Source organism: Pygocentrus nattereri, chromosome 1, assembly GCF_015220715.1.
Source record: "Pygocentrus nattereri isolate fPygNat1 chromosome 1, fPygNat1.pri, whole genome shotgun sequence".
NCBI lineage: Eukaryota > Metazoa > Chordata > Actinopteri > Characiformes > Serrasalmidae > Pygocentrus > Pygocentrus nattereri.
Window position 1 is genome coordinate 47,100,534 of NC_051211.1, and position 25,074 is coordinate 47,125,607.

Genomic DNA, 25,074 nt, shown 5'->3' on the forward strand with positions numbered 1-25,074 from the left:
CACAAACACCTTCAATTTATCAAAGGCTGTATGGCAAGGACACTGCTTTGTCCCCCTCAGAGGAGTGTGCATGTGTGTTTGAATGTGTGTGCCAAGATCACGAGAGCCAGAAAAACAGGAAGAGAGAACTTTTATCTTTGTGAATGTTGTAAGTGTCAGGTACTTTAGCTGAGCTTGTACTTAGTTCGATAGATAGATAGATAGATAGATAGATAGATAGATAGATAGATAGATAGATAGATAGATAGATAGATAGATAGATAGATAGATAGACAGACAGACAGACAGACAGACAGTCAGACAGACAGACAGACAAACAGATAGATACTTTATTGATCTTGAAGGAAATTTAGCAAACTAGACAGTCAATTCTGGATTTACACTCAGATATTCAACAATGTCCATGACCACGTCCATCAGTCAGATCATATTTTGGGGCAGATTGTTCACAGCTGTGGTTTTACAAAGGACAACCTCTACTACTGAAATGCAGATGTGCAAGTACACTGGCTATGAACACAGTGTGTGTGTGTGTGTGTGTGTGTGTGTGTGTGTGTGTGTGTGTGTGTGTGTGTGTGTTTTGCTTGGTTGTTCTCTTTACTGCAGCTGGGTCGCCCTCTTGCTGTGTGTTGTCTGTGTCTGTCGTAATTTGTTATTTCTGCAGAAAGAGTATGACATAGAAAGAAAGAAAGTAAGAAAGAAAGAAAGAAAGAAAGAAAGAAAGAAAGAAAGAAAGAAAGAAAAAAGATGAAAAAAGAAAAGGAAATGAAGAAGCAGTGAGTGTGTTTACATGCACTCATTAAGCCAATCATCAGATTTCTACAGTCAGCTGATTATTCAAATGGTCACGTAATCAGCATATTCTCATTTCTTAGATCAGGGTCTTAAAATCCAATTAAGAAATCCAATGAAAAGATGGGCTTTTAGCTCAGTTATGAGATTTCTCAGCGCATGTAAATTCTTACTCTGATTTCTTTCAGATTTCTCAATCTGCGCATATGCAAAACAAATGCCGACTGAAAAAAAGTGAGCAGTGTTGCAGCAAAACACTTTTGGAGCGACACTGAAACCAAAAACATTCTTGACGAAAAGAAGGATTTAAACATTCTTCATCTTCTAGACAATGAGTGTTCACATGGCATGAAGTTGGAGTTTTACATTATACTTTTGCCATGTCTCATGTTGCAAAGCAGAAATCCAATTATTGCCTGATTCAAGTAGACCCGGAGTTTCATATTATCTGATTACTTATCAGACTCATCGCAGATATCAGATATCTTACTATTAAGTGCATGTAAACACACTCAATGCCAAGTTATCAGTTTGAGGATGAACTTTGCGCTGGCAGCACATTCACCACACATTTTGCTTAAACTTCATTTTATGACTGTTTGAGATCTCAACAAACTCTAAACTCTGCATTAAACTCGAGAAGTGTAGCTTTCTGACAATATGTGTCATGCACTTTCTGTGTTCTGTGAAATCTGCACTAGTGTCATCTTAGTGTTTCTAATCTATCCAGATTGTGTTCATACATCATTTATCTGTTGTATTTAACATGTTGAAAAAACTATGGAGTATAAAATGTGCCTTATAACACATTTTATGTAATTTATGTTCTTTTTTCAGAGTGTAATAACTAATAAATACATAGAAAATGTGCTATAAATTTAATAATAAAAATAAACTTATTTTCACTTAAAAATTAACAAATGTAATTTGAACAGGGGGAGCTCACTTGACTTGTTTACTTCTCTCTTAAAGTAAGAATTTAAGAATTTCTGGGTTTGTATTATTATTTTTTTTTGCCTACTATTTTCATCTTTAACATGTTATATTTGTGTTTAATAACTTGTGTTATAACTGGCTTTGTGGTGAACCAGATGACATAAAGCACTTGTGGATAATGTACTGTATCATTGTAATAAAAAATAAGATATGTCCGGACTGCTGGATTTACTTCTTAAATTGTTAAAAAAGTAAATAAAGTACAAATAAACAGTAATAGTGATGATGTAATATATTGTCTTTAGGTGAAAATTCACACATCACTCTTCTTTAGTGAACATTAAGAGTACAAAACTACATCAGACTCACACAATCAAACCTGTGCTGAGGACTGTCGCCCATACCTCTCCTCTCCCTGCGCTGCTCACTCGTTCACCCCCCTCCTCCGCTTTCAGCTGCTCTCCCTCGCTCCCTCCCTCCTCTTCACCCCACCCCTCCCTTTCTCCGCTCTCGTGGATGGTGTAGCACTCCCTCTCTCTCTCTCTCTCTCTCTCTCTCTCCCTCTCTCTCTTTCCTCTCAGTCTGCCTGAGCTGTGGACAGGGCTGGAAGTGTGTGTCCGAGCGCGTGTGAGAGTGTGTGTGTGTGAGTGTGTGCAGCGGAGGGGTGGCTGGAGAGAAGAGTAGTGGAGTAGAGTAGCGTTCCGGGATCCCTGCGAAAGTCTACCTCTTCCCCCTGGACACGGCTTCTCACTCAGCACCTTCAGAGGCTGTAAAGACACAAAACCCAAGAGGAATACACCTTAACACCTATTACCTCATAAACCCCCAGCCCCAGCCCAGGAACAACCCCAATGGAGCCATGTGAGCCCCCGTCCTTGCCTGCCTTGCCGGGGATCTGACTGGGATTGGTTGCTTTGGAGAAGATCACGGCTCTGGATCTGTCTGTGGTTGAGGAAGGACTGCAGAAGTCTACGCTTCACCCCAGAGGGAGGTGCGCTTTTCTGGCCACTCTGGGCTGTGAGCCCCACCTGGGCTGGAGAGCAGCGCTCCAGCACCATGGATTACCTGATTGGGATAGTACTGCTGCTGTGCGGGGTGACACTGCCCGAGAGAGTGGCCCCGCAGCAGGCCAAGAGGAACGTGCCCCGGCTCAGACTGTCCTACAAGGGTAAGTTTGCGATCTGCTGCAGCCTGCTGGGAGAATAATACTGCCTGTTAGAACTTACTCCACATTCTGCGTTCACTACATTCAGCAATATGCTTGATATTTAGAACTTCCTGCATACTCAGACACATTCTGTGCTCTCTTTAAATATAATTTTGCTTCTGTATCCTGACTCTTCATCCCATATGTTACAATCCTGTGTCTAAGGCGTTTTGGGATCTATAACATAGATAAAAAATAATGGGAGTTGATAAAGGAGAAATGAGCAAGGAATGGACGGAGCAGGTACTTTGCAGCAATTTGTACTGTAATGTGGGATCATAACCAATATGCTTGATTAGTCCCAGCTCTGTGTTATATAGAACTTAATGCATATTCAGACACTTTTTCAAATGTTATTTGGTTTTACTATCTATCTATCTATCTATCTATCTATCTATCTATCTATCTATCTATCTATCTATCTATCTATCTATCTATCTATCTATCTATCTATCTATCTATCTATCTATCTGTCTGTCTGTCTGTCTGTCTGTCTCTCTGTCTGTCTGTCTGTCTGTCTGTCTGTCTATCTATCTATCTATCTATCTATCTAATATTTTAATCTTTTCTGTATACTCTGCATTTGCTCATTTAAACCTCTGTGCATTTTCTCCTGTTTTAACTAGCTCCACTCTGTCGCTCTACTCTTTCATTTCTGTCTATTTTCTCTCTCTCTCTCTCTCTCTCTCTCTCCGGCGTATGATCGTCTATTCTCATTTTGCTCTGACAGATTGTTTCCATATGTTCAGGGAGGTCTGAGGGAAATGTAGCTGTGTGCGTTGGCTCTTGCTGGGTTTCTCCTCTGCGCTGTCTCTCCCTCCAGTTTGACCCGCTGTCTGGTGCCCTGTTTTACGGACTTCAAACTGAGGGGTGTATCACAGTTTAATGGTTCTGAATGGGCGACCGGGGGTCTGCGAGTATTAGGCTTTTATCCCCAGCCTCAGAAATCTATTTTACAACCATCTTTGGAGTTTATTGGTTCTGTTCAGGCTTTAAAGAAAATCCACACACAAATTGACATATGTCCACAGTCAAGTGCATGCACAGCCATGTCAGCACACTTACAGAGGAACCGTCATACACTCAGACTGCCTTATACAGTATTCTTCATAAGAGCTGGAGTTCAAGTGGTAGCGTGCTAAAGTCATAGATTTAATTCCCATGTTATACATATATTTCACATATATTGGTGAAATAAGCAAGATTTCAGGATTTTATTCATAGTAATTCTAACACTTCTATTGCTTGACTCACAAAATCCAAAAGACATCTGGCATGTTTCAACTGAGCAAAAAAATACATTTAAAAGTTTTCATATCAAAACAGCAAATATACCTACCTTATAGTGTCACCTGAATCGGATAAAATAGGTAAATAAACATAAAAATGAAGCACTAATGTATCCCACTGTAAGAGCAGGGCTGTTGGATGTGTGAATGGTGGCGGCGGTGGAAAACATGTTATTCTCTGGACAGAGTGTTATTTTGCGTGGCGACTGTGGAGAACCCCAGACTGAAGCAGCTTTTTTGTAGGCCAGAGCTTTTCATCTCCCACAGAAATAAGCACCAGCATTTTTGGAATATTTTTGGCCATTTCACTTTTAACGTCAGCTCGGCAAGCCACTGCGGTTCTTTGTCCAGAAACATGACCGAAAGTATACGGCTCGACGTTTGGTGGTGCTCTCTCTCTCTCATTCTCTCTCATAGCACAAATGCTGATGTTGGTGGGTATATGTGTTCCGGTGTTTGTGTTGATTGTAAGGTTAGTGTTAGACACAGATTTACTCCAGTAGGGGCCATTAAAACACCCTCTCATTTCTTTTATAGATGCAGGGAGTTATTTTGGTCATAGCGTGTCGTCTGAAATACTCAGACAACACGAAAAAGAGAGGGCGTGAGAATTCTCACACAGGCTCGCACACTCAGACATATTAGTATCAAATACGACTCCTTCCGAGCGAATAACCAAAAAAGCATTTGAAGTTTATTGGTTTGGAATGTGGGCTTTGCAAGTTTATGCGTCTTAGCATGTGGTGTTTTTCAGAGAAGACTTTAATGTGAAAAAGGTGTGGGTCCACCTGTGGCCAATCACATGCTTCTCTGAGCTAATTCCACTGTTCTGAGATGGCATAAAACATTGTGGGAAAAATGATCCACTGTAGGTCATCAAAGCAGTCATTTTTAACAGTCTGAACATTGTTACGTTTCTTCATGCTCTTCTTTGATATGACATAACTAGCACCACAAAGCACCATGTAGCAAATGGGACAAAGCATGACTTTACAACAGAGAATGTGTCACTTTGAGATTGTTGATGAAGTTAATTTAACACTCCGCTAGTAAAATTTCATAAAATAAACCTTTTATCAATAGCTAAACTCTTCTTGAACTCTGTGTTCAAGGTGACAGACAGTTAGCATGCATCTGTGTGAATGCAGTCTCCATGCAAAATTGAAGCGAGTGCGGCTTTATGTGGTCCTGTGCTCGTGTTGCGTCAAATTTGATGTTTCAATATATTGATATACTTTGTTGGAACAAAACCTTGTATCTTCAAAATGACAACTTGACAGGAAAAGGAAAAAATATGCTTTACTTTTAATGCAAGTCAATGGAACCACAGCTTTTTCAAAGTAATTTTGGGCCATTTCCTCTGCTCAGTCCTTCATGATATTTACACACAATGTAACTGGCAGCAAGCATTTTCAAAAAGTCAAAAACTGAAAAATGCCAAAATGGAGATTCAAGGTTTTGTTCCAACAGCAGTGATATGTTTTCCTATCTTTGAGATAACACAGTGCAACAATACGATACAAACATTTCCAGAATCTGAAGCATCACCCTTTTCATTCCATCTGATGGTGAGATCATACATTACTTACATTTAGGAGGCTACAAAAAGGGGGTTGAGATACAAGTCATCTGCCTCTCACCGTGTGCAATTAGTGGATTTGTATTTCTGTCCACTGACCAATGGGCGCTCTGGAAATCAGTAAAGACGGACCCATTACATCAGAAACCCTTCATTCCTTATTCAGTTGAAAGCAGAGACACACAAAAAGTTTATAGCTGCTGGAATTTCTGCAGTGGTTCTGGAAAGTAAGAGTGAAGATAATGGAATATTTTTTGCCAAACTTGAGGGCATGCCCTCAGACTCCACAGGGTTAATGTAGTTAATAGCAAAAGTGGCACATTGTGGTGCACAGCATGATAAACTGGTGCACAGGAGCGTGTCTACACCGAATGTCTCCAGTTTGCACCTTCATTTTCAAATTTTTGGACGCTGCATGACACGGCTGTGCGATAGCCTTTAAATGTGATGTGATTGACAGATAACTTCACACATAGAGAGTGTAGCACTGTGATTCCAGCAAGAGTGCTTAAATGGAGCTTCACTGTTCACAGTGTTCAGGAGCGTCAAAACATGTCAAATTGTCTCCCGGCAAAGAAAATACACTTCAGCACCATGTACTGTACAAAAAGGGTCTGTCTGTGTCTGAACGAGTGTGTCTGAATGTGTTTCTGGCCAGTGAGGTGTGTGAGAATAGAGACAGGCTAAGATAATTAGACACCTGGCCATGGTGATAGAGCCGTGTGTGCGATGGAGTGGTCCACAGGTGTTTGATGGCTCTTTTGATGCCTCGCAGAGTGACAGATCGGCGTTCACACCCACACACTGTCTGAACGTCACAGAGCGAGAGAATGAGAGAGAGAGGAAGAAGGATGGAGGACGAAGAGAGGGAGAGAGAGTGCTTTAATGAAAGGAGCTGGCAGACAGTAGTTGGCCAGGCGAGGCTGGTCGTTAAGTGAAGTGTCATTCATTCTCACTCCCCCTGTGAATGCAGCATAGTAATTAAGCCAAATAAACACACAGAGCCGCTCTCAAGGGACCCACTATCAAGCGAGCATGTGGAGAACCCTCTCTCCGGGGAGGACACACACACACACATGGGGTCAGACCCTCACACAGGGCCAGTTAAAGCAATAGTTCAGGCAAAAAAGCTAATATTGCAAACAATTAATGGAAAGTGAATAGCCAGCAATTAGCATTATGCAAATGGAGTCATTCTCATTAGTACCAGCTTTCATTCATTGTTTGCCACGTTTGGGTGTCCCTTTAAAACCCAGCACTGGTCCCCAGAGGAAGGCCTGTCAAAAGATCTCAGAGACAGTGATTCTCCCCATCCTGGGTGCAGTTGTTAAACGATTGCCGAGTGATAGATTCCCCTCTCTGTCTCCTGGCCCTGTAATTATACTGCCAGCCATCTCTTCACTTTGCCTTCCTGTCGGCTGAGGCTGAAAATTGCTCCTGTCAGCGCTATTGCCACACAGTGCTTGTCTGTCTGCTTGTTCGGAGACCCACATGAGAGAAGATGAGGGGCACACACTCAACCTGGCAATGCCAAGGTCCCAGAATTAAAAAAAAAAAGAAATAAATAAGAAATATGAACCTTGGGATTTCCAGTGGGGGTTTATTAAGATTTATTAAGGATATTTGGAATATTTCTATGGTCATCAACTTTTTACAGAGTATAAATTACAGCTGGGATGTAAAAGCACAAAAAAGTAGCAAAAATTGAGATCTTGGGTGGAGAATTTTGTCCAAACAGCAATAAGTAACAAAGTAAATGAGATATCTTATAATGCAATTTAGCATAAAGTTATTTATTAGGATCAAAGTTAGAAGTGCAGAATGTATACAACACAGAGAATATGTGTTTAATTATGTAACTACCCCTGTCATTAATTATGCAATCATACAATTGCCTTGACATAGTACAGCAAAAAGGCCGTAACAACTTTAGATACATCCACAAAGCTCCTCTCCTCTTCATTTGTGGCTGACAAGGAGCTGGCCAGAGGATATGAAATCAGTGCCCCCTGCAGGCGGCTGCGTGTGGGTGCAGCACTCTGAGAGGCCTGTGGAAAAGGGCGATCCCATCGCTGATCCCTGGCGAAACAACAGCGTGCATCGAGGAGTTTAAAGAGCTCGTGAAACAACCTGATAATTACTCGCTGCAGGGTAATTACCAGGGCCTCCTATCTCATTACCCTGCCCCGCGGCCCTCTGGGATTGATTGGGATGGGCGGCACCGGGACGGGGGAGAGACTGCGAGTCGTCGGAATTCGGCCTAAATCTTCCGAAATAGATGCTCCACGCCGAACCACACTGGACGCAGTCTAGAGCAGGCCTGTAATAGACACTGTGCGCTTGTTGTCGAGGGAAGTGCCGGATGGCAAAGTGCCAGAGTTCTGGGGTGGATGGGAATGATTATATGAAGAGGCATGTCTGCTCTCTCTCTCTCTCTCTCTCTCTCTCTCTCTCTCTCTCTCTCTCTATCTCTCTTTCTCTCCTGCTTACTCTTCCCGATCTGTTCACAGCTCTGTCCCTGTCTTAACCACTAACCCACAGCAGTTAACTATAGCTGCTCTCTCTCTCTCTCTCTCTCTACCCCTGTAAGTCTGTCTTGTCCTCTCTCTTTTGGGCCTCTTTCAGTCTGTCTCTTCTATCACTCTCTGTTCCTCTTTTTTCCCTCTACTGTCATGCTCCCCCTTTCTTTGTCTTTCCTCTTTGCCTTTGCGTTCATCCAAATAGCCCTGTATCAGATTTGAAGTTCACTGAAGTTCAGCAGTTGTGCTGCGTGCATCCTCAGCAGAGGTATGATCACTGTGGAAAGTGCTGCTTCTTTTCCTTAAGGGTTGTTCATAGACAGTTTCACCAAATTGTATTAGACACAGTTTAGCACCTACTTGGCTCAAAAGCGTAGTTTCCTCCATGTAGCCCTGAGCTGGATGGTTTAGAAATTGTGAAGCTACGCCAAGCTGCGTTGCATTTCACCACATTGTGAGGATCATTTGTTCAACCTAAGCAAAACATTACCCAAGTTACCTAAGCTGAACATTCATAGAAAAAGAAAGGGGAAAAGAAACGGGACTGTGCCACATTGAGTTCAACTGCAAGGCACAGGCACAGTCATTTAGAGAAATGAGTGCTATTAGCAACGTAGATTAAACAAGCCATCCAAACGATCAACCTCTCCTCATAGACCCGAAGACTGGGAACTACCTTGTTTTTGGGCATAGTTCATAAGGTAAGTATGCATTTAGCTCCTTAAATGGCCAAGACCCACCGGCTTGTCCAGAGGCATACTATACACTTCTATAACCATTTGCACTGTCCATGTAGTTACTGAATAATAAGCCTTAGTACATAATATTTTAGTGTGCTAAACATTTTAAACATTAAAATAAATAAATAAATTCTGTGTGTGTGTGTATATATATATATATATATATATATATATATATATATATATATATATATATATATGTGTGTGTGTGTGTGTGTGTGTGTGTGTGTGTGTGTGTGTGTGTGTGTGTGTTTGTCAGTTTTCTTTTGCCAGTCATTGTTGAATTTTTTGTCTGTCCATACTTTTTATCTTTTTATGTACCTTTACTGATTTGACTCCATTTTCCCTGTTGAACTCGGTCTTCACTGATTACTGGAAAAACATACATTAAAAATACATTATAAAAGTCTCTATCAAACCTCAGCTAAAGAGGAAGGTATGGTATTCATTAATTTAATGAGAGACAGTACAGCATAATGTACCCATTGATTTTATAATTACGCTACATGATACTACACTATCATTATGGTGCTTGACAGTGAACTTTCTCATGCTGATTGTACTATGTTATGAGTAGGTAACACAATCCAACTCTGAACTACCATTAGTTTCTCTTTTGTTCACTAATATGGCAACTCTGGAGTTTGTAGTCTAAACTGAGCTTCTACTGGAACCAGGCTAAAGCATACTGATTTAGCTAGCAACATTATGAGTGGGCCAAATAAATAAAGAAACAAATGAAGGGGTTTTACAAGCAATTCTCTTAATTACTGTCATAAACTGTCATGTTTGTATCATATCAATGCTATCTGTTCGCTTATAGTATGTGTGATCCATACTTGGCTATACTACACCCGAAGTACAAAGTTTGAAGTCAAAGTCACTCTGAGAGGCATAGCATCTTATAAAGAGATAACTGTATTGGGCACTCAGATTTATTCTTACATTGTGGCTGTTCTTAGGTTGGCTGAGAGCCAGTTATTGCCGATTGGGTAGTCCTGTTGTTGTTTCCACACTGAATTACATCAAACCCTTCTGAAACTATCCAGGCCTGGTAGTCAGTGTCCTCATGCTAAATACAGTTTCTATGTAGGAAAAGTGAAAGATTGTATTCCAGTTTACTCTTTGAACGGCAGTGTAATCTGCTGTGAGAGTTTTTGCTACCAATCATTAAATCAGTAATATCAACAAAGGCATTTGTGTACCAACACACAACACAATGTGACATAATTTTCACCTATATGTAAGATGTATGTATTTGTATGCCATCATTGTCAAAATGGTAATTTTACTAAGAGGAAAAAGTTTTCTTAAAGATTTTATTCCATCCAATTTCGGTCAGTTTTTATTGGTCCATTTATCATGAATTGTTCACACAATAAAAAGGGCAGCTGGTGTTTTCAAGTTTAAGTAAAATTCCAAAACCACTGGAGCTGTGAGATTTTGAAAGGACAGTGGTGATATATTCGCATGTGTGCGCATCTGTGTCTGTGCAATGTGTATCTGGTTACGACTTGGTCAGTGAGGGGCAGTGTGACAGGAAATGGTGCACCTGTCTCACAATATCAATATCTGATGAAAAGCTCTTTTGGAAGCGTTGGATTTCATGTCTAGATTTGTTTGCGTGTGTGTATGCATCTCCAAGTATGTTCACGAAAGAAACTTTGAGCCCCATCCTAGTACAGCCATTAGAAACCCTAAGGCCTGTCCTTCATTCCCGTCTAACAGCACTCTAGTGAAAGCCACATGTTTGACCACAGACTTTCTCCCTGCAGCATCTGATCCATGAGTGATGCTAACAATGTCCAAATCTCCTGTTGTCACACAAACTGCTCTCTCTCTCTCTCTCTTTCTCTCTCTCTCTCTCTGTGGGAGTCTATGTATAATCTAGGACAGTAAGAGAAGAGATTTGGGTTTTCAGCTGTGTTTGTGGCTGTAGGGCTGCTTAGAGCAGTCTCTGTGGTTAACCTGGCACATCCAGAGCACATTTAGGAGTAATTAAACACTTCCACATACTCTTCCCTCACACTGCGCCAGATTGTGGTGCAGTAATGTGCTGGGTCTGTCTCAAGAAAAGAAGCTCAACAACATTCTTAAAAATAAAGGTGCTAAAAAAGGGTTCTTTGGAGAGATGCCATGAACAAGCCAATTCTAGCTTCCTAAAGAACCTTTTAGAGGTTGTTTTTGAGGATTCATTTTCAGAAATGAGGCATGAGGGTGAAGAACCTTTTCAAAGCTTAACCCTTGTACATGTACGGTCCCACATGTGAGATACGCTGTAGCCATTTCCTATATAGTACAGTTCAGTTCAACCTGTGGGTTTTGCCATTATCACTCTGTAGCTAGCATGCTTTCCTAACTGACATTTGCTGTGGCTGGTCTCTAGATGAAACAGTTTAACTGGTGGGATTTTATCATGGCCTGTCCCTAGATTGTATGGTTCCCCTGGGGGAATTTACCATGGATGTTCCCTAGGTAATGCGGTTCCACCAGTTGGATTTGCCATAGCTGGTCCATGGATAGTACAATTCCACTGGTAAGATTGGTGTCATCCTCAACCTTTGATAGTGCCCTGGATAGTACTGTTCCACCTAGTGGGATTTCCCATGGATGTTCCCTAGATTGTATGGTTCCAGTGGTGGAGTTGCCATGGATGTTCCCTGTATAGTGTGGTTCCAACAGTGGAATTTGCCATGGCTGGTCCATGAATAGTACAGTTCCACTGGTAAGATTTGTCTAACTCATCCTTTGACAGTACCCTGGATAGTACAGATCCACTGGTGGGATTTGCAATGGCTGTTCCCTAGATAGTGCCATTCCACTGGAGGGATTTGCCATGGCTAGTCCATGGATAGTACAGTTCCATGGGAGAGATTTGGTATGGCTGGTCCCTAGACAGTACGGTTCCACAAGCAGAATTTGCCATGGCTGGTCCATGGATAGTACAGTTCCAGCAGTGGGATTTGCAGAGGCCAATCCCTAAATGGTACAATCCCACTGGTGGTATTTGATGAACACAGTGTCCAGTTTTGAGTTTTATCAGATCTGTCTGTTGATTTGTCTCCCTGTAACACACAGCATTTCCCTAAAATGCAACCAAAACATGGTGACAAAACAATGATGTTAATCAAAATAAGTCTTTACCGACTTACCGGCAAGCTGTCTGGCACCATGCATGAAGGATGCATTTATGGTCTGGGTATATTTTAGAAGAATCTATGATCATATCCATTTAATCAATGTAAACAAACATTGCTGCACCCACGGTTTGGTTATTTCTTTAAAATGATTATATTTGTCACTTCCAGTGAATAAAACAATTGGAAGTCATGAACACAACAGGATCTGTGATTTGATTTTGTTTGCATGTAGCCTCCTAATTGCCTGTAGCGTTCTCCAGATAACACTGAACTGATGTTGTGTTACAATGGCATTCTAGAACTGCGTCTGTGTGTGTGCTAAAAGAACTCACTCTGGACAGACTGTTGGAAAGAGCTAGAGCTTTCTTGCAAAAGAGTTAATGAACCTCCACATAATGTAAGGTTCTATATCAGATTTTCCTAAGATCGATGTTCAAGCCAAGAACCAATCGACCTTTATTTATTTACTTATTTAGCATGTCTTCGAAGATTTGTAGACACAACATGCAGGCAGATACATATATATTCCCAGAAATATTCCCTCTGATTCATATAAACACATGATGCAAACTTTCTGATCTTGCACAATCAAGCAAACCATGAGGCAGGAAGTCCGTTTTAAGTACTATTGCGACCTTTAAACATTTGTGATTTTGGTTGTTTATCTCCTGGCAAACGGACTTGGGGTCTCCTCACTGATTGCACCGTTGACTGGGCCCACTCAGCTAAGCCATAAATCACTGCTATTCATGGAAAAGGCGCCTTTTGATTCCCACAAGTGAGCGGGCGTCTATCTGCCACGCTGATCCTGTTTCCTGTTGGTGTCACTAGACGTCGAATGACCCTGCGGGTGTTCGCTTTCCCTCAGCCGCCCGTCATGAGCTGTCCATCAAAACACGCTCAGCCGAGCGTGCACTCCCATAGGCTGGTGTCCAGTTCCGTTGCCGAGGCGACCAGAACAAACCTACAGCCGGCTGTATGCATGCTTGAACCACACTGGGTTCCTGATTCAAAAAGAATGCAACTGCGTCAATCTTGAAATATCAGAATTGGTTAAAAATTATTATTATAATGTCAATCAATATTATGCAGTCAGTTTTGGTCAAAATATTCTATGACAAAATATAAAATAGGGTCAAAATTGGGCTGGATGTACTTTTGACTATCCATGTTCATTGTGTAAAGAATTCCTCTAGTCAAATCTGTATATTCAAGGAATTTTCCCAAAATAATTCTAAATTCTGAGCTTTTAATTTGAGATTTCATTATGCACTGAATTATTTTATACATAAATAATGTCTAATCATGTTAAAATTTGAGATATTGTGATGCACTATTTGAGATATTATGATGGATTTGTTTTTTTCTGAAAAATCTTAATATCACCCAATCATGGAGAAATCTCAGATTTCATTATGCACTGAATTATTTGTTAAGAAATCATATCAACTCATCATAAGCTCTGACACACTCCTCTTGCTCAAGCTTAGTGAAGCATTAAGAACAGTGAGTTTAGCAAAGCTCCAAGTTTCCAAAGGCCCAGCAGCCTCAGGCACCTGGTGTGTGTTGGCCTGCTAGAGTGGCAGTCCTGAACAAAACCACACCACACACTCTGTGCAGAGAGAGGAAACAGGGAGAGATGGGGTCCAAAATTGTGTCAGACAGAGACACGTGGTCTGAAGTGCTCCATTGTTCAGGCTTAAATAAACAGGTAGCACCCCAAACCATGTGAAACACTCCTTTACTTTCTTTTTATTTCATTTTCCAGCCTTAGCGAGTAGCCTAGGGCAGACACAGAGGAGCCCTAACACATACAGTCCACAGAAATGGAAATGGGCTTTTTGATTGATTGAAAATGAAATAGAAACAACCTTTTTAGAGGTGTTTATTATAATATTTCTAGCCTACTCATTACCTGGTCACCTAGTAGATACACTAAAAAGCACAGCTGTAGTACATAGAGTGCATAAAAAACACATCCAATAGACACGTCTGATAAGTGCCAAGCTAAAGTTAATTTTTACACTGTACATGTATTAATTTAATGAAAGGAAACTTTCAACATAATTTATGGATTTATCATAGTTTATATCAGCTTGCTGCCTCTTCACAAAGTCTGTTTTCAAAAAGGAATATGTGCTAGGTTAAAAAAGCTATGCTGGTAATGTTAGCTGGGGGTAACATACCATTAGCGTGTATCCGTTTATCTAAAAGACTGACTGTCTTTCTCTATGCAAATTCCAAGTCACATGTCATCTGCTGTGTCTTTCTGTGGTCTTAATATGGCTTTAATTTAATGTACTAATGGCAAAATGCTGAGTGGCAAGCTGAGAAATTAACACAAATGTGTGCACCTTCATTAAAAATAATGGTTTTAACGTTTTGGACACTGGCGTGGCATTTGCAGCGTGAGGTGATATTCATTCACTACACTAAAACAATGCAAACTGGCACACGGACAATGAATCCTGGGCACTCACAGGGTTAAAGTTTAAAAAACCTCCACATAATGTAAAGGTTCCTTACCAAGTAAAGTTTTATCCAAGAAAATCCACAACTATTCAATCCTACAACTATTTAGGAACCTTTGTTATAAAGAATGTAGCCAAGATGATGATATTTATTCCTTTTCTTTATGTGTCTACACCATTTGTACATAGACTCTTAAAATGACTGCACAAAATGATATCATAACAAGAGAAATCACCTTAAATCTTGTCTAATTATCTAATATTTCTTATTTTAAGGTGGTTATTTGACTATTATAAAGTTATTCAACTTGTTTCTAGTTGTTTTTTACTCGTTTAAAGTCTCATCTCACTATATTGGCAGATAGTTTTGCTTGTTTGAAACACTTCCTAAAATTAGCCAAATAATCTGCCAATATAGTGAGAAAATTGTACTAAAATGCTCAAAACACAAAATATGTCTAGAATTAAATTAAATAATTGTTTGATATGCTTAGAGCAATCACAACATTATTAGGATATTAGAATATTAGATATATCTGCTACATTTAAGATAATTTCACCTGCCAAGGTATCATTTTTTGCTGTGTAAATGGTTCTTGGCTTAGTTCTTTGCCTTTAGGACACAAAAACCAAACAATTTTGCATTATGTAGAGGTTTCTAAGACTTTTAAATAGTTCTTCACACTTAGCCCTCTCATTTAAAAACATAGCACTTCAAAGAGCCACCTATTGAATGGTCTTTAAAGAGCAGTTCTTCTGTGGCAGCACTCCAAAGAACCCATTTTGGCACCTTTATTTTCAACTACATTTAAGCTTTTATCCAGAGAGATGCTGGTTGAGATAAACTCTGTAAGCTCAGAAACCAGGACATGCCGATGTGTGTGCGAATGTTTAATCATGGCCCATTTGAGGGCTACCTTTTATGACTGCCTCGCCAAGGCTCCTTTGGAAAGAATGTTTCTCAGAGTTCAAGCGGCAGCTACTCAATTTTAGCTGGAGAAAGCTGTGAATATCACAGCTGTGACACTCTAACAACTGCACGGGGAAGTGAAAACTTGGTGTGAGGAAGAGGGGATGGAAAGATGGAGAAAAAACAGTTTATGTTAATAACCTTAAAACAATGGATTGTTAAGAGTGATGTATTAGAACTGTGGTCAACAGCACTCCTCCTGGACATCTTAGGTTATACATACAACCCAAATCTCAAATAGATGGATTCTTAAATCAGTCATCAGATGATTCGGGTGTAGTGTTCGAGCTGAACTCTGCAGGAAAGCAGATCTCCAGGCCAAGGGTTGGTAACCACAGCCATAGGAGAACAACCTCTGGTCCCTTGAAGAACCATTCGATAGAGAAACTTGTTAAAGTTTTACATTTTTTATCATTCCACATTCATTTGAGTTTTTTCCTAGAACTGTAAATGCAAGGCATTTAAGACCCTTCATGTACATTACATTGTGCATCTGTATAGTTTCAGAGTGGTTGTCTGTTACCTTTTACACCTTGTATACACCTTTATAACTTTTATTTACCTTTTTACCATTTATATACTTTGGTACTTCAATTGACACCAGCACCCACAGAAGATTCCTGCACCACTACTTGGCAATTAAACATTCTGAAAGCTAGTTGGCGAGAAAGCCAGGGTGACTTTCACATCATAAAAGCCCTTAGCTGGTCAGTTTGATTAGCAGTTCTTCTCTTTAGAAGGCTGATGTAACCCATCACTCTCTGATGATTTTAACACACCTCCACAATGACATCACATACTGTCTTTCACTGACTTTCATCAGCTCCTTCCATGCGTATGCATGCCATGCGCTGAAGACTGGGATGTGCTTCATTTGGAGGCTACTGGTGGTCTGTTTGTTCAGAAAACATTTGAACAAGTGCTTGTTTCATTTTGTGGATCATTTGGAGTGTGTTTGCTCATTCATTAGCCGTTGCACATTCATTTCCACTCCATTGCTGTGCAAACCCTTGAAGATCCAGCTGAAATTCATACTGGTCAGGAAGTGCAGTGTGTCATGGCTGCCTGAGTTTGTGTGAAAGTCGGGGGTGCAGTGTTTTTGGGGGATGGGTTTGAGGTTTCTGGGATTTTCTTATTATTAATGCTTATTAATAGCTTATTGATGACTGACAAGTTTTATGAGGATTTTGACTAAAATCCTAAAGGAAATGCTAGCTAAAACAATTTAAGACTGCTTAGCCGGCTAGTGTTGTCTAAAATGTACACAACATTAACTACATTGCTAGGTAGCATACCCAGCAAGCTAGCTTATTAGACTAACCTGCAGAATGAAAGATCCTGAAAGCAGTTGCTGGGTTCATGACAAGTAGCATATCTAGTAAGCTAACTCAAAGAGGTAGCATATCTAGCAAGCGACTTGTGAGCATAGCCTGCTGCTGCCTGAAAGATACAGAAACTGGCAACTCAGGGCCTTAAAACCTTTTTGGGTCCATAACTGGTTTCATAATTTCATTTTTAAACAGGTAGCATATCTACCATGCTAATGCAAATAGATAGCTAGTTAATATTAGCGAGAAAATGGCTAATTGTTTACATTCTGATGATTAGTGAAAGCGATGTAGCAGTGTTGGGGGGGGGGGGGGTGTTGGAACAACTGTAATTTCATTTCATAGACCTAATTTCATTTTCAGACAAGTAGCACATCTTGTAAACTAACTCAAAGAGGTAGCATATCCAGCAAGCGACTTGTTAGCTTAATGTTAGTCAGAACATAGCCTGCTGTGCTCACTGAAAGATACTGCTGACTGAAAGATACTGAAAGCAGTGGTCAGGGTGGCAGCTCAGGGCCCTAAAACCTTTTTGGGCCCTCATATAAATACTGAGTGTTGAGGAGGAATAGTGGATATATTGGTCAAGAGAATGTTGGAGATGGAGCTGCCAGGCAGAAGGAGAAGAGGTAGACCTCAGAGAAGGTTTATGGATGTAGTGAAGGTGGACATGGAGATGTTGGTGTAAAAGTAGAGGAGGCAGTGGATAGGGCAAGATAGAGGCAGATGATCTGCTGTGGCGACCCCTAATGGGAGCAGCCGAAAGAAGAAGAAGAAGATATAAATACTGAAGCAATTGAAACTCATTATTACCAAAAAACAAAATTCTCCACAATTTTCAACTTCAGTGTGACATTCATTATTTATAACTGTAAAATCGTTAATCGGTAGTCATAAGCATTTCGGTTAACATTAGATGCTAGTGGGTAGAGAGACATTCCTTCAAAGCATCAACTTGTTTGAGACATAATTATAGCAAGTAAACAAATTACTTTGTCATTTTTTATTCACTGCATGTCTGGAGCCTTTTTTCACCAGGGCTCATCAGACTCTAGTTATGCCACTGACCGAAACAATCTATGCTGATTTTAATTGTTTGCCATGATAAATAATAATACTCTACATTTAGTCCACCTTTATGTTTTTGTTGCTTAGAAATGAGCGCAGATTCGCCAGCCCTAAATGATATGATATGAACTAATCCATCTGATTCACGGAGCTGTCTGTATTTTGTGATTTGTGCACAATTGTCGAATCAGCAGTGGTGATGTTAAATGCACAATTATTAGTATCATCATCAATATTGCTTCTTCTATTCTTCATGTAATTGCAGATATTCTTGGGGATATTGATTTTTCTCGTTGTTAAAACATTATGGTCAAATTTACATCAACATATAGTCAAATGCAAAAGTTTGGGCACCCCTGTTGAAATTAACACGTTCTCTACAGAGAACACTGCTCTGCACTTTTAATGCACGATTACTGTTTATTTGCTAAATTTAGCATATTGGAAAAAAAATTAACAGAAAATGTGTCGTGAAAAAATTATAGCACCTTTTATATTTTCTGTTTTATTTTTTTTCCTATGTTGTTAAACTCAGCAAATAAATGCAAATTGTGCTTTAAAATGTGAAGAAAATGGCCAAACGTTTTTTTTTTTTTTTAATTTTGTGTAGAGGAAATACACTTGACATGAACATGTCATTTGACAGAAGTTGTTCAAACCTTTGCCTACAAGCGTATACAGCAAAGATGAAATAAACGAAGAACAGTGTGTCAAACTTATGTGCTCATTTTATAATCAGATTTAATTTTATGCAACTTTGATAAACAAGGGCCACTGTCTCTTTCTGCTGAATCACAGATACACTCTTCTGCATTGTGACCATACAGACATTCATCATCATTGCTTCACTGCATCGTCCCAGAGCATGTGAAGCGTCTTCTCTGCTCTCCCACTGAAGTGACAGTTTTGTTTTAGGTGATGTTGAAAAGTGACACGACAAATATTATTTTGTTAAACTCGTGCATGCTATTATTCAGATGGAAAATCAATTTTTCATTTGATTTAAAAGTGAGAGTGCAGGTGCTCTGCTTGCTCTGTTGTTCCGGTGCCTCTGTGCCGTGTGTACATGGCTGTTACAGTCATGCACACCAGTTAGTAAATGGTACTCAAGAGGCAGAAGCAGGGGAACGCTGCTATATATTACAGCCTCCGTAGAGTGATGCACTCATTATTGTCCTTTAGTCCTCATGGGAGCATTTAATATGCAGTGATAGATGCTCTCTCTCTGTCTCTCTCTCTCTCTTTCTCCCCCTCTCACTTTCTCTCTTTTCTCCAAGCTCGCAGATGTCCAGAATCTTCACAGAATCGAATGCAGATGGCTACTACAGCAGCATGTCAATCAGAGCTCTTGAGACTAGCCACAGTTTCTACATGTCACTGCTCATTATGATTCATATACAGTCTGTGCTGCGCGTTCTCTAAACAATCTAGAAATGCTGGCTTCACCTGAGGAGAGCGCAGAGGTGCTGGGAATCGACTGCATGGGGACTGTTCACAGTCTGGCAATGATTACACAGCCTGTTTTTCTTTTCTCTCTTTACTTTCTTTTCTTCCTTTCGTTCTCCTTGTTCTCTTTCACCTCATTTATCTCTTCACCACTTTCTTCTCCATAAGTCCTCTTGGTGCTTAAGCAGCTTTGCATCACTCTGTTTTGCATGAAAAATGGATCCATGTATATATATATATATATATATATATATATATATATATATATATATATATATGTTGATCTGTGATCACTGGAACAAATGTAAGCTTCTCCAAAGTTCATTCTTAGAAGCTGGTTGCTCTTTCTGCTTCTCACCATACAAGTAATCCAAAATACATTCAGTAACACTGAGGTCTGGACTCCAGGGTGGTCAATCCATTGTTCTGAGGACACTTGCAGCATCTTTTGATTTTCCTCTTTTTTTCTATTTCCTTTTCTCTGTAACAGCTTCTTCTCAGTTGTACATCCTTTCAGACCCATAGGACTGAGTTGTCTTCTTACAGAGGAAGGATTGATAGAAACACCTATGGATGTTGTCAGATCTGAAGCAGCTTGATTTTCTCCTCTCTCTCAAAGATGGAAGCTTTAAATGCTGTTTATCTGATGGGGACAGTTTTGGCGGTGTATCAGAGTCTTTTTTACAGTTGTTAGGAGTCCCATTTTCTCTACACTGCAAAAAAGTTATCTTTTTTAAGTGAAATGTTCTTAAATCTAGTCAATATGGCTAATTTTTACCATTTTGAGATGATTATGCACTTATTATAAGATTATCTATCTTATTTCTAGAAAGTTTTTACTTGTTTTAGGTCATTTTATTAAGTTATAATTTTGCTGGTTTCAAGCACATGTCTTATAACAAGTAAGATTATGTGCCACTGTAGTGAGATCATTTTACTTAATATAATTACTTAAAACAAGTAAAAAATGTGTAGAAATAATTTAAATAATTCTAAATTAGGCTTAGAACTTAGATTAATTTTGCTTGACAAGATCCTATTTTCTGCAGTGCAGTTCTTTTGGTAATTTTTTAAACTCTACTTTTGGAAATTCTTGTTTTTTTCCACTTATTTTGCTTTGAGTTCCCCCTTCCTTGTTGATTGTTTTTTAATCAAATATCCTTATACATTAGTTTTTAGATGGAAAATTCAATAAATGCCTGATATTCATAACAGCAATAAACAAGCATTTTGGATAATAAAGACTGCCTTCCTATTAGACACACATTAAAAACAGATTTTATGCTTGCAACATCACATGCAAATGTGACCTTCACAGCAATGGAACAGTTTCATTGAAGAACCTTTCATGTGTCTCTAAGAGAATTAAACATTGACAGTGTGGTTTAGCACCAGACAGTTTGCCTGAATGGGTCTGCAGCTTTCCTGATCCTCAGCATCTAACAGTGTGTTCCAAAGTCCATGCCTGTGTTTTTGTGCACTAAGCAGACACATAATGAGCTGTTCATTCAAGCCTTAACTTTATATAAATGATTAAACAATTTGAGACGTATTGAGAATCCAATAATGACGGGATCATGTGCATTTTTCCTGCAACCGCATGCAACTTTGAGACATTCCAGGAACATGACCTGAAAAAGTCAGGACCTCCCATCGTCTTCATTATGCTTTCTCCATCTGAAAGCTGTAAAGACGGAGGTTTGTCTAGTTAATGGTCTATGCAGTGTTTATATCAGGGGTCGCCTACTTTCTCTGTGAAGGGCAGGTCAGGCTGCAGGTTTTCATTCCAATCAGGCAGAAACACAATTCATTTCACTGGTTCACCAGTTAGTCTTTAAGCAGGTGGTGAGTTATATGAGGTGATCTCCTGCTTCTCTGGAGTGAAAGCCTGCAGCCACACCAGCCCTTTGCAGATAAAATTAAAGACCCCTGCTTTACACAATAAGCTCTCTAACCATGAGTAGAGTTTGCAGCTCACATCATTGCTGTCCCAAAAAAAGCCAAGTATTTCCAAAATCTGAACATTCTTTACCTTTAATGCAAATTAATGTATTTAGATTTTTTGGACCAGTTTAATTAGGCCACTCATCATGAATCTTTGTCACAATGTAAAGGACAGCCGCTGTGTTCAAAGAATAAAAAAAGAATAGTGATACATTTATGTATTTACTGATTTATTTATTTAGACAATGATATGCTAGAATGCTACAGAAATGCAACAGGCAGACATGCAAATCTGCACACGTTTTTTACACCTAAGAAATTAAAATTAAAAAGGTGTTTTCTGATCAAAATGGTTTGTTTGGTCATAATAAAATAAATCTAAATAGCATTAATAGCATTTATACCTGCCAAGGCATTTGTTTAATCATTTCCAATGCTCTTCTTGTGGCAGCCTAGATTTATTTGTAATCATCCAAAACCTGGACTGGCTAATCAGTACTTCTTTAAGTTACTTCTATCAGGTGTGCAAGCAGTGACATGTAATAAATCTATACAATGGCTGGATGAATACAGGAACCAAACTGTGTACTAGCTCACAACATCTCAACTTTTTTTGTTAATATTTATGCATTAATATTTTTATGCATTTATTTACAAATAAAAATGCACAAATTGCTCAAATAAAAGGCTTGAAACAATTGGCTTCAAAGTCTGAAACTTATTGTTTTTGTCACAATCAGGCATTGCTTTTATCACAGAGCTGGGAAGAATGCCCACATAACCTAGACTCTCTCTCTCTCCCCCCTCCCCCCCCCCCCCCCCCCCCCCCCCCCCCCCCCCCCTCCCCCCCCCCCCCCCCCCCCCCCCCCCCCCCCCCCCCCCCCCCCCCCCCCCCCCCCCCCCCCCCCCCCCCCCCCCCCCCCCCCCCCCCCCCCCCCCCCCCCCCCCCCCCCCCCCCCCCCCCCCCCCCCCCCCCCCCCCCCCCCCCCCCCCCCCCCCCCCCCCCCCCCCCCCCCCCCCCTCCCCCCCCCCCCCCCCCCCCCCCCCCCCCCCCCCCCCCCCCCCCCCCCCCCCCCCCCCCCCCCCCCCCCCCCCCCCCCCCCCCCCCCCCCCCCCCCCCCCCCCCCCCCCCCCCCCCCCCCCCCCCCCCCCCCCCCCCCCCCCCCCCCCCCCCCCCCCCCCCCCCCCCCCCCCCCCCCCCCCCCCCCCTCCCCCCCCCCCCCCCCCCCCCCCCCCCCCCCCCCCCCCCCCCCCCCCCCCCCCCCCCCCCCCCCCCCCCCCCCCCCCCCCCCCCCCCCCCCCCCCCCCCCCCCCCCCCCCCCCCCCCCCCCCCCCCCCCCCCCCCCCCCCCCCCCCCCCCCCCCCCCCCCCCCCCCCCCCCCCCCCCCCCCCCCCCCCCCCCCCCCCCCCCCCCCCCCCCCCCCCCCCCCCCCCCCCCCCCCCCCCCCCCCCCCCCCCCCCCCCCCCCCCCCCCCCCCCCCCCCCCCCCCCCCCCCCCCCCCCCCCCCCCCCCCCCCCCCCCCCCCCCCCCCCCCCCCCCCCCCCCCCCCCCCCCCCCCCCTCTCTCTCTCTCTCTCTCTTTCTCTCTCTTTCTCTCTCTCAGAGATGCTAGAATCCAGTAATCTGGTGACGTTCACTGGACTGGTGAACAGTTCAGGTTACGACACATTTCTAATGGATGAGGAGAGGGGGAGGTTACTGGTGGGAGCGGAAGACCATGTCTTCTCTTTTGACCTGGTCAACATTAACAGAGATGTCAAACAGGTAATCACACACACACACACCCACCCACACAAATTTACATTTCACAAAGACATGTAAGTTTGCAGCCCTGTGATAGACTGGTGACTTGTCTAGGGTGTATTCTGCATTCCTCCCAATGACTTCTAAGATAGGCTCCAGCACCCCCTGTGACCCAGAAGGATAAGCAGTTTAGAGAAGTGTGTGTGTGTGTGTGTGTGTGTGTGTGTGTGTGTGTGTGTGTGTGTGTGTGTGTGTGTGTGTGTGTGTGTGTGTAAAAGTTGGGGCACCACTGGTGAAATTTCATGTTTGTACTTTTTTCAGTGAAGTCAACACCCTTCTGCACATTCTAATGAACAGATACTATATAGAAATGATGCAGTAGTATTTTAGTTTATTCTCTAGAGAAAACCTATTTATACAGACCAGGGGGTTCAAAGTAACAAATATGACATTATACATTATTTGAAAGTTTCAACTTTTTTCAATGAGCTCTGCAGAAGAAATGATTAAATAAAATGTAGGAGCAAATGTAGTGTTTCAAGGCATAAATCAATGCAGTTGTATCTCCAAAACAGTAAATAAACACTGTCAATGTGAAACTGTCTGTGTAATTTAAAGTAACAAGGTTTTATTGTAAGTCACATTTGATCATTTCTGTTATTTAAATCTTCATGAAATTTTGTCAAAGTGTAAACTGACATTTCAAATAAAATGTTCTGCCAGAGACAACATGCTGTAGGGAATATAAGCAGGTTGAAACAACTGGAAATGAAGGATTGAGTATATATATTTTAGTCAACCAAATCAGGTTTTGCATTGTTTTACTCTGCCTTTGTTTGGGATGCATTCTTTTCTCAACAGTCACGCAAATGCTGTGTATGTAACTACTGGTTTGGGCGTATGAGAGCACAGTCACAATTTCCAACTAGTTCCAACTGTGCCACCAGGCTGGCATCAGTCCAGGCCTTTGTAGATTCAAATACAAGTCTGTCATTTCATTGTAGCAAATCATATAAGTGCATAGTCGTGCTGTGGTAAGGAAAGCTCAAACCTCTGGAACACTAACCTCATAGCAGAAGGAACAAAAACTCTGCTGTTAACATCTGTTGTAAATTAAACTTTTTTAAACTTAAACTTTAAAATTGGATTTTTCTAAATTTCTTTTGCCCTACTCCTACTGGTCTATGCATCAAGAAATTATCACATAATGTGAAGGGCAATGTATATTTTCAAATATTCAGCTGTTCAAATAAAACAAAAGATGAAAACATGGTCTGTGATCGCTTTTGATGGACAAACTTTATGTAAATGATCCGAGTGTCGACCAATCAGATTATCAATAACAGACACAGAATCACATCTGTCATAGGCGTGTTACATATGCATATCTAGCAGGGACTTGTTACAATTGGCTGAAAAATTTCATTATTAAAAGTTTTTTAAAGAATATTAGACTCTTGCTTGTGTTTTAAAAACATGCCCCCCCGAATGTGGGATATATATATATATATATGTTAACAGCACAAAATAAAAATATAAACCTCACCCTACAAAAGGCATACATGGATATTTGCTTTACTTTTCAAGTTCAGTTCTTTTGTTATTTTTCTGTTATCATTTTTTTTTATGTTTAACAATCCGGAAATCTGGGGTAGCTGCAGCTCCACCAGCAACCCCACACCCCTGTGAGTCAGTAAATTATTTCAAACACGTCTTCATCATCAATCTCCGTCAATATTCATCAGTCACATAAACAAACCAACATCAATTGCTGGTACGAGGCTGAGACTTTCTTATTTGTATCTGTAGACATGGGCGTAACATTTTGAAAACTGAAAGGGGGGGCCGTGCAGAAAAATACACAGCTTGTCTGTTCCCTTTACCATCCATTGTTAATGTTAG

The 25,074-nt window shown here is 41.2% G+C and overlaps 1 protein-coding gene across 1 annotated transcript in view; it reads left to right on the forward strand.

Annotated features, from left to right (window-relative positions):
* Positions 1-2,784: 2,784 nt before the first annotated feature.
* Positions 2,785-25,074, forward strand: part of sema3aa (sema domain, immunoglobulin domain (Ig), short basic domain, secreted, (semaphorin) 3Aa) — a 54,493-nt gene continuing 32,203 nt past the window's right edge. The window contains exons 1-2 of the mRNA XM_017712213.2: positions 2,785-2,896; positions 23,033-23,193. Coding sequence (XP_017567702.1) covers positions 2,785-2,896; positions 23,033-23,193 — 273 coding nt within the window. The remainder of the gene's footprint in view (positions 2,897-23,032; positions 23,194-25,074) is intronic.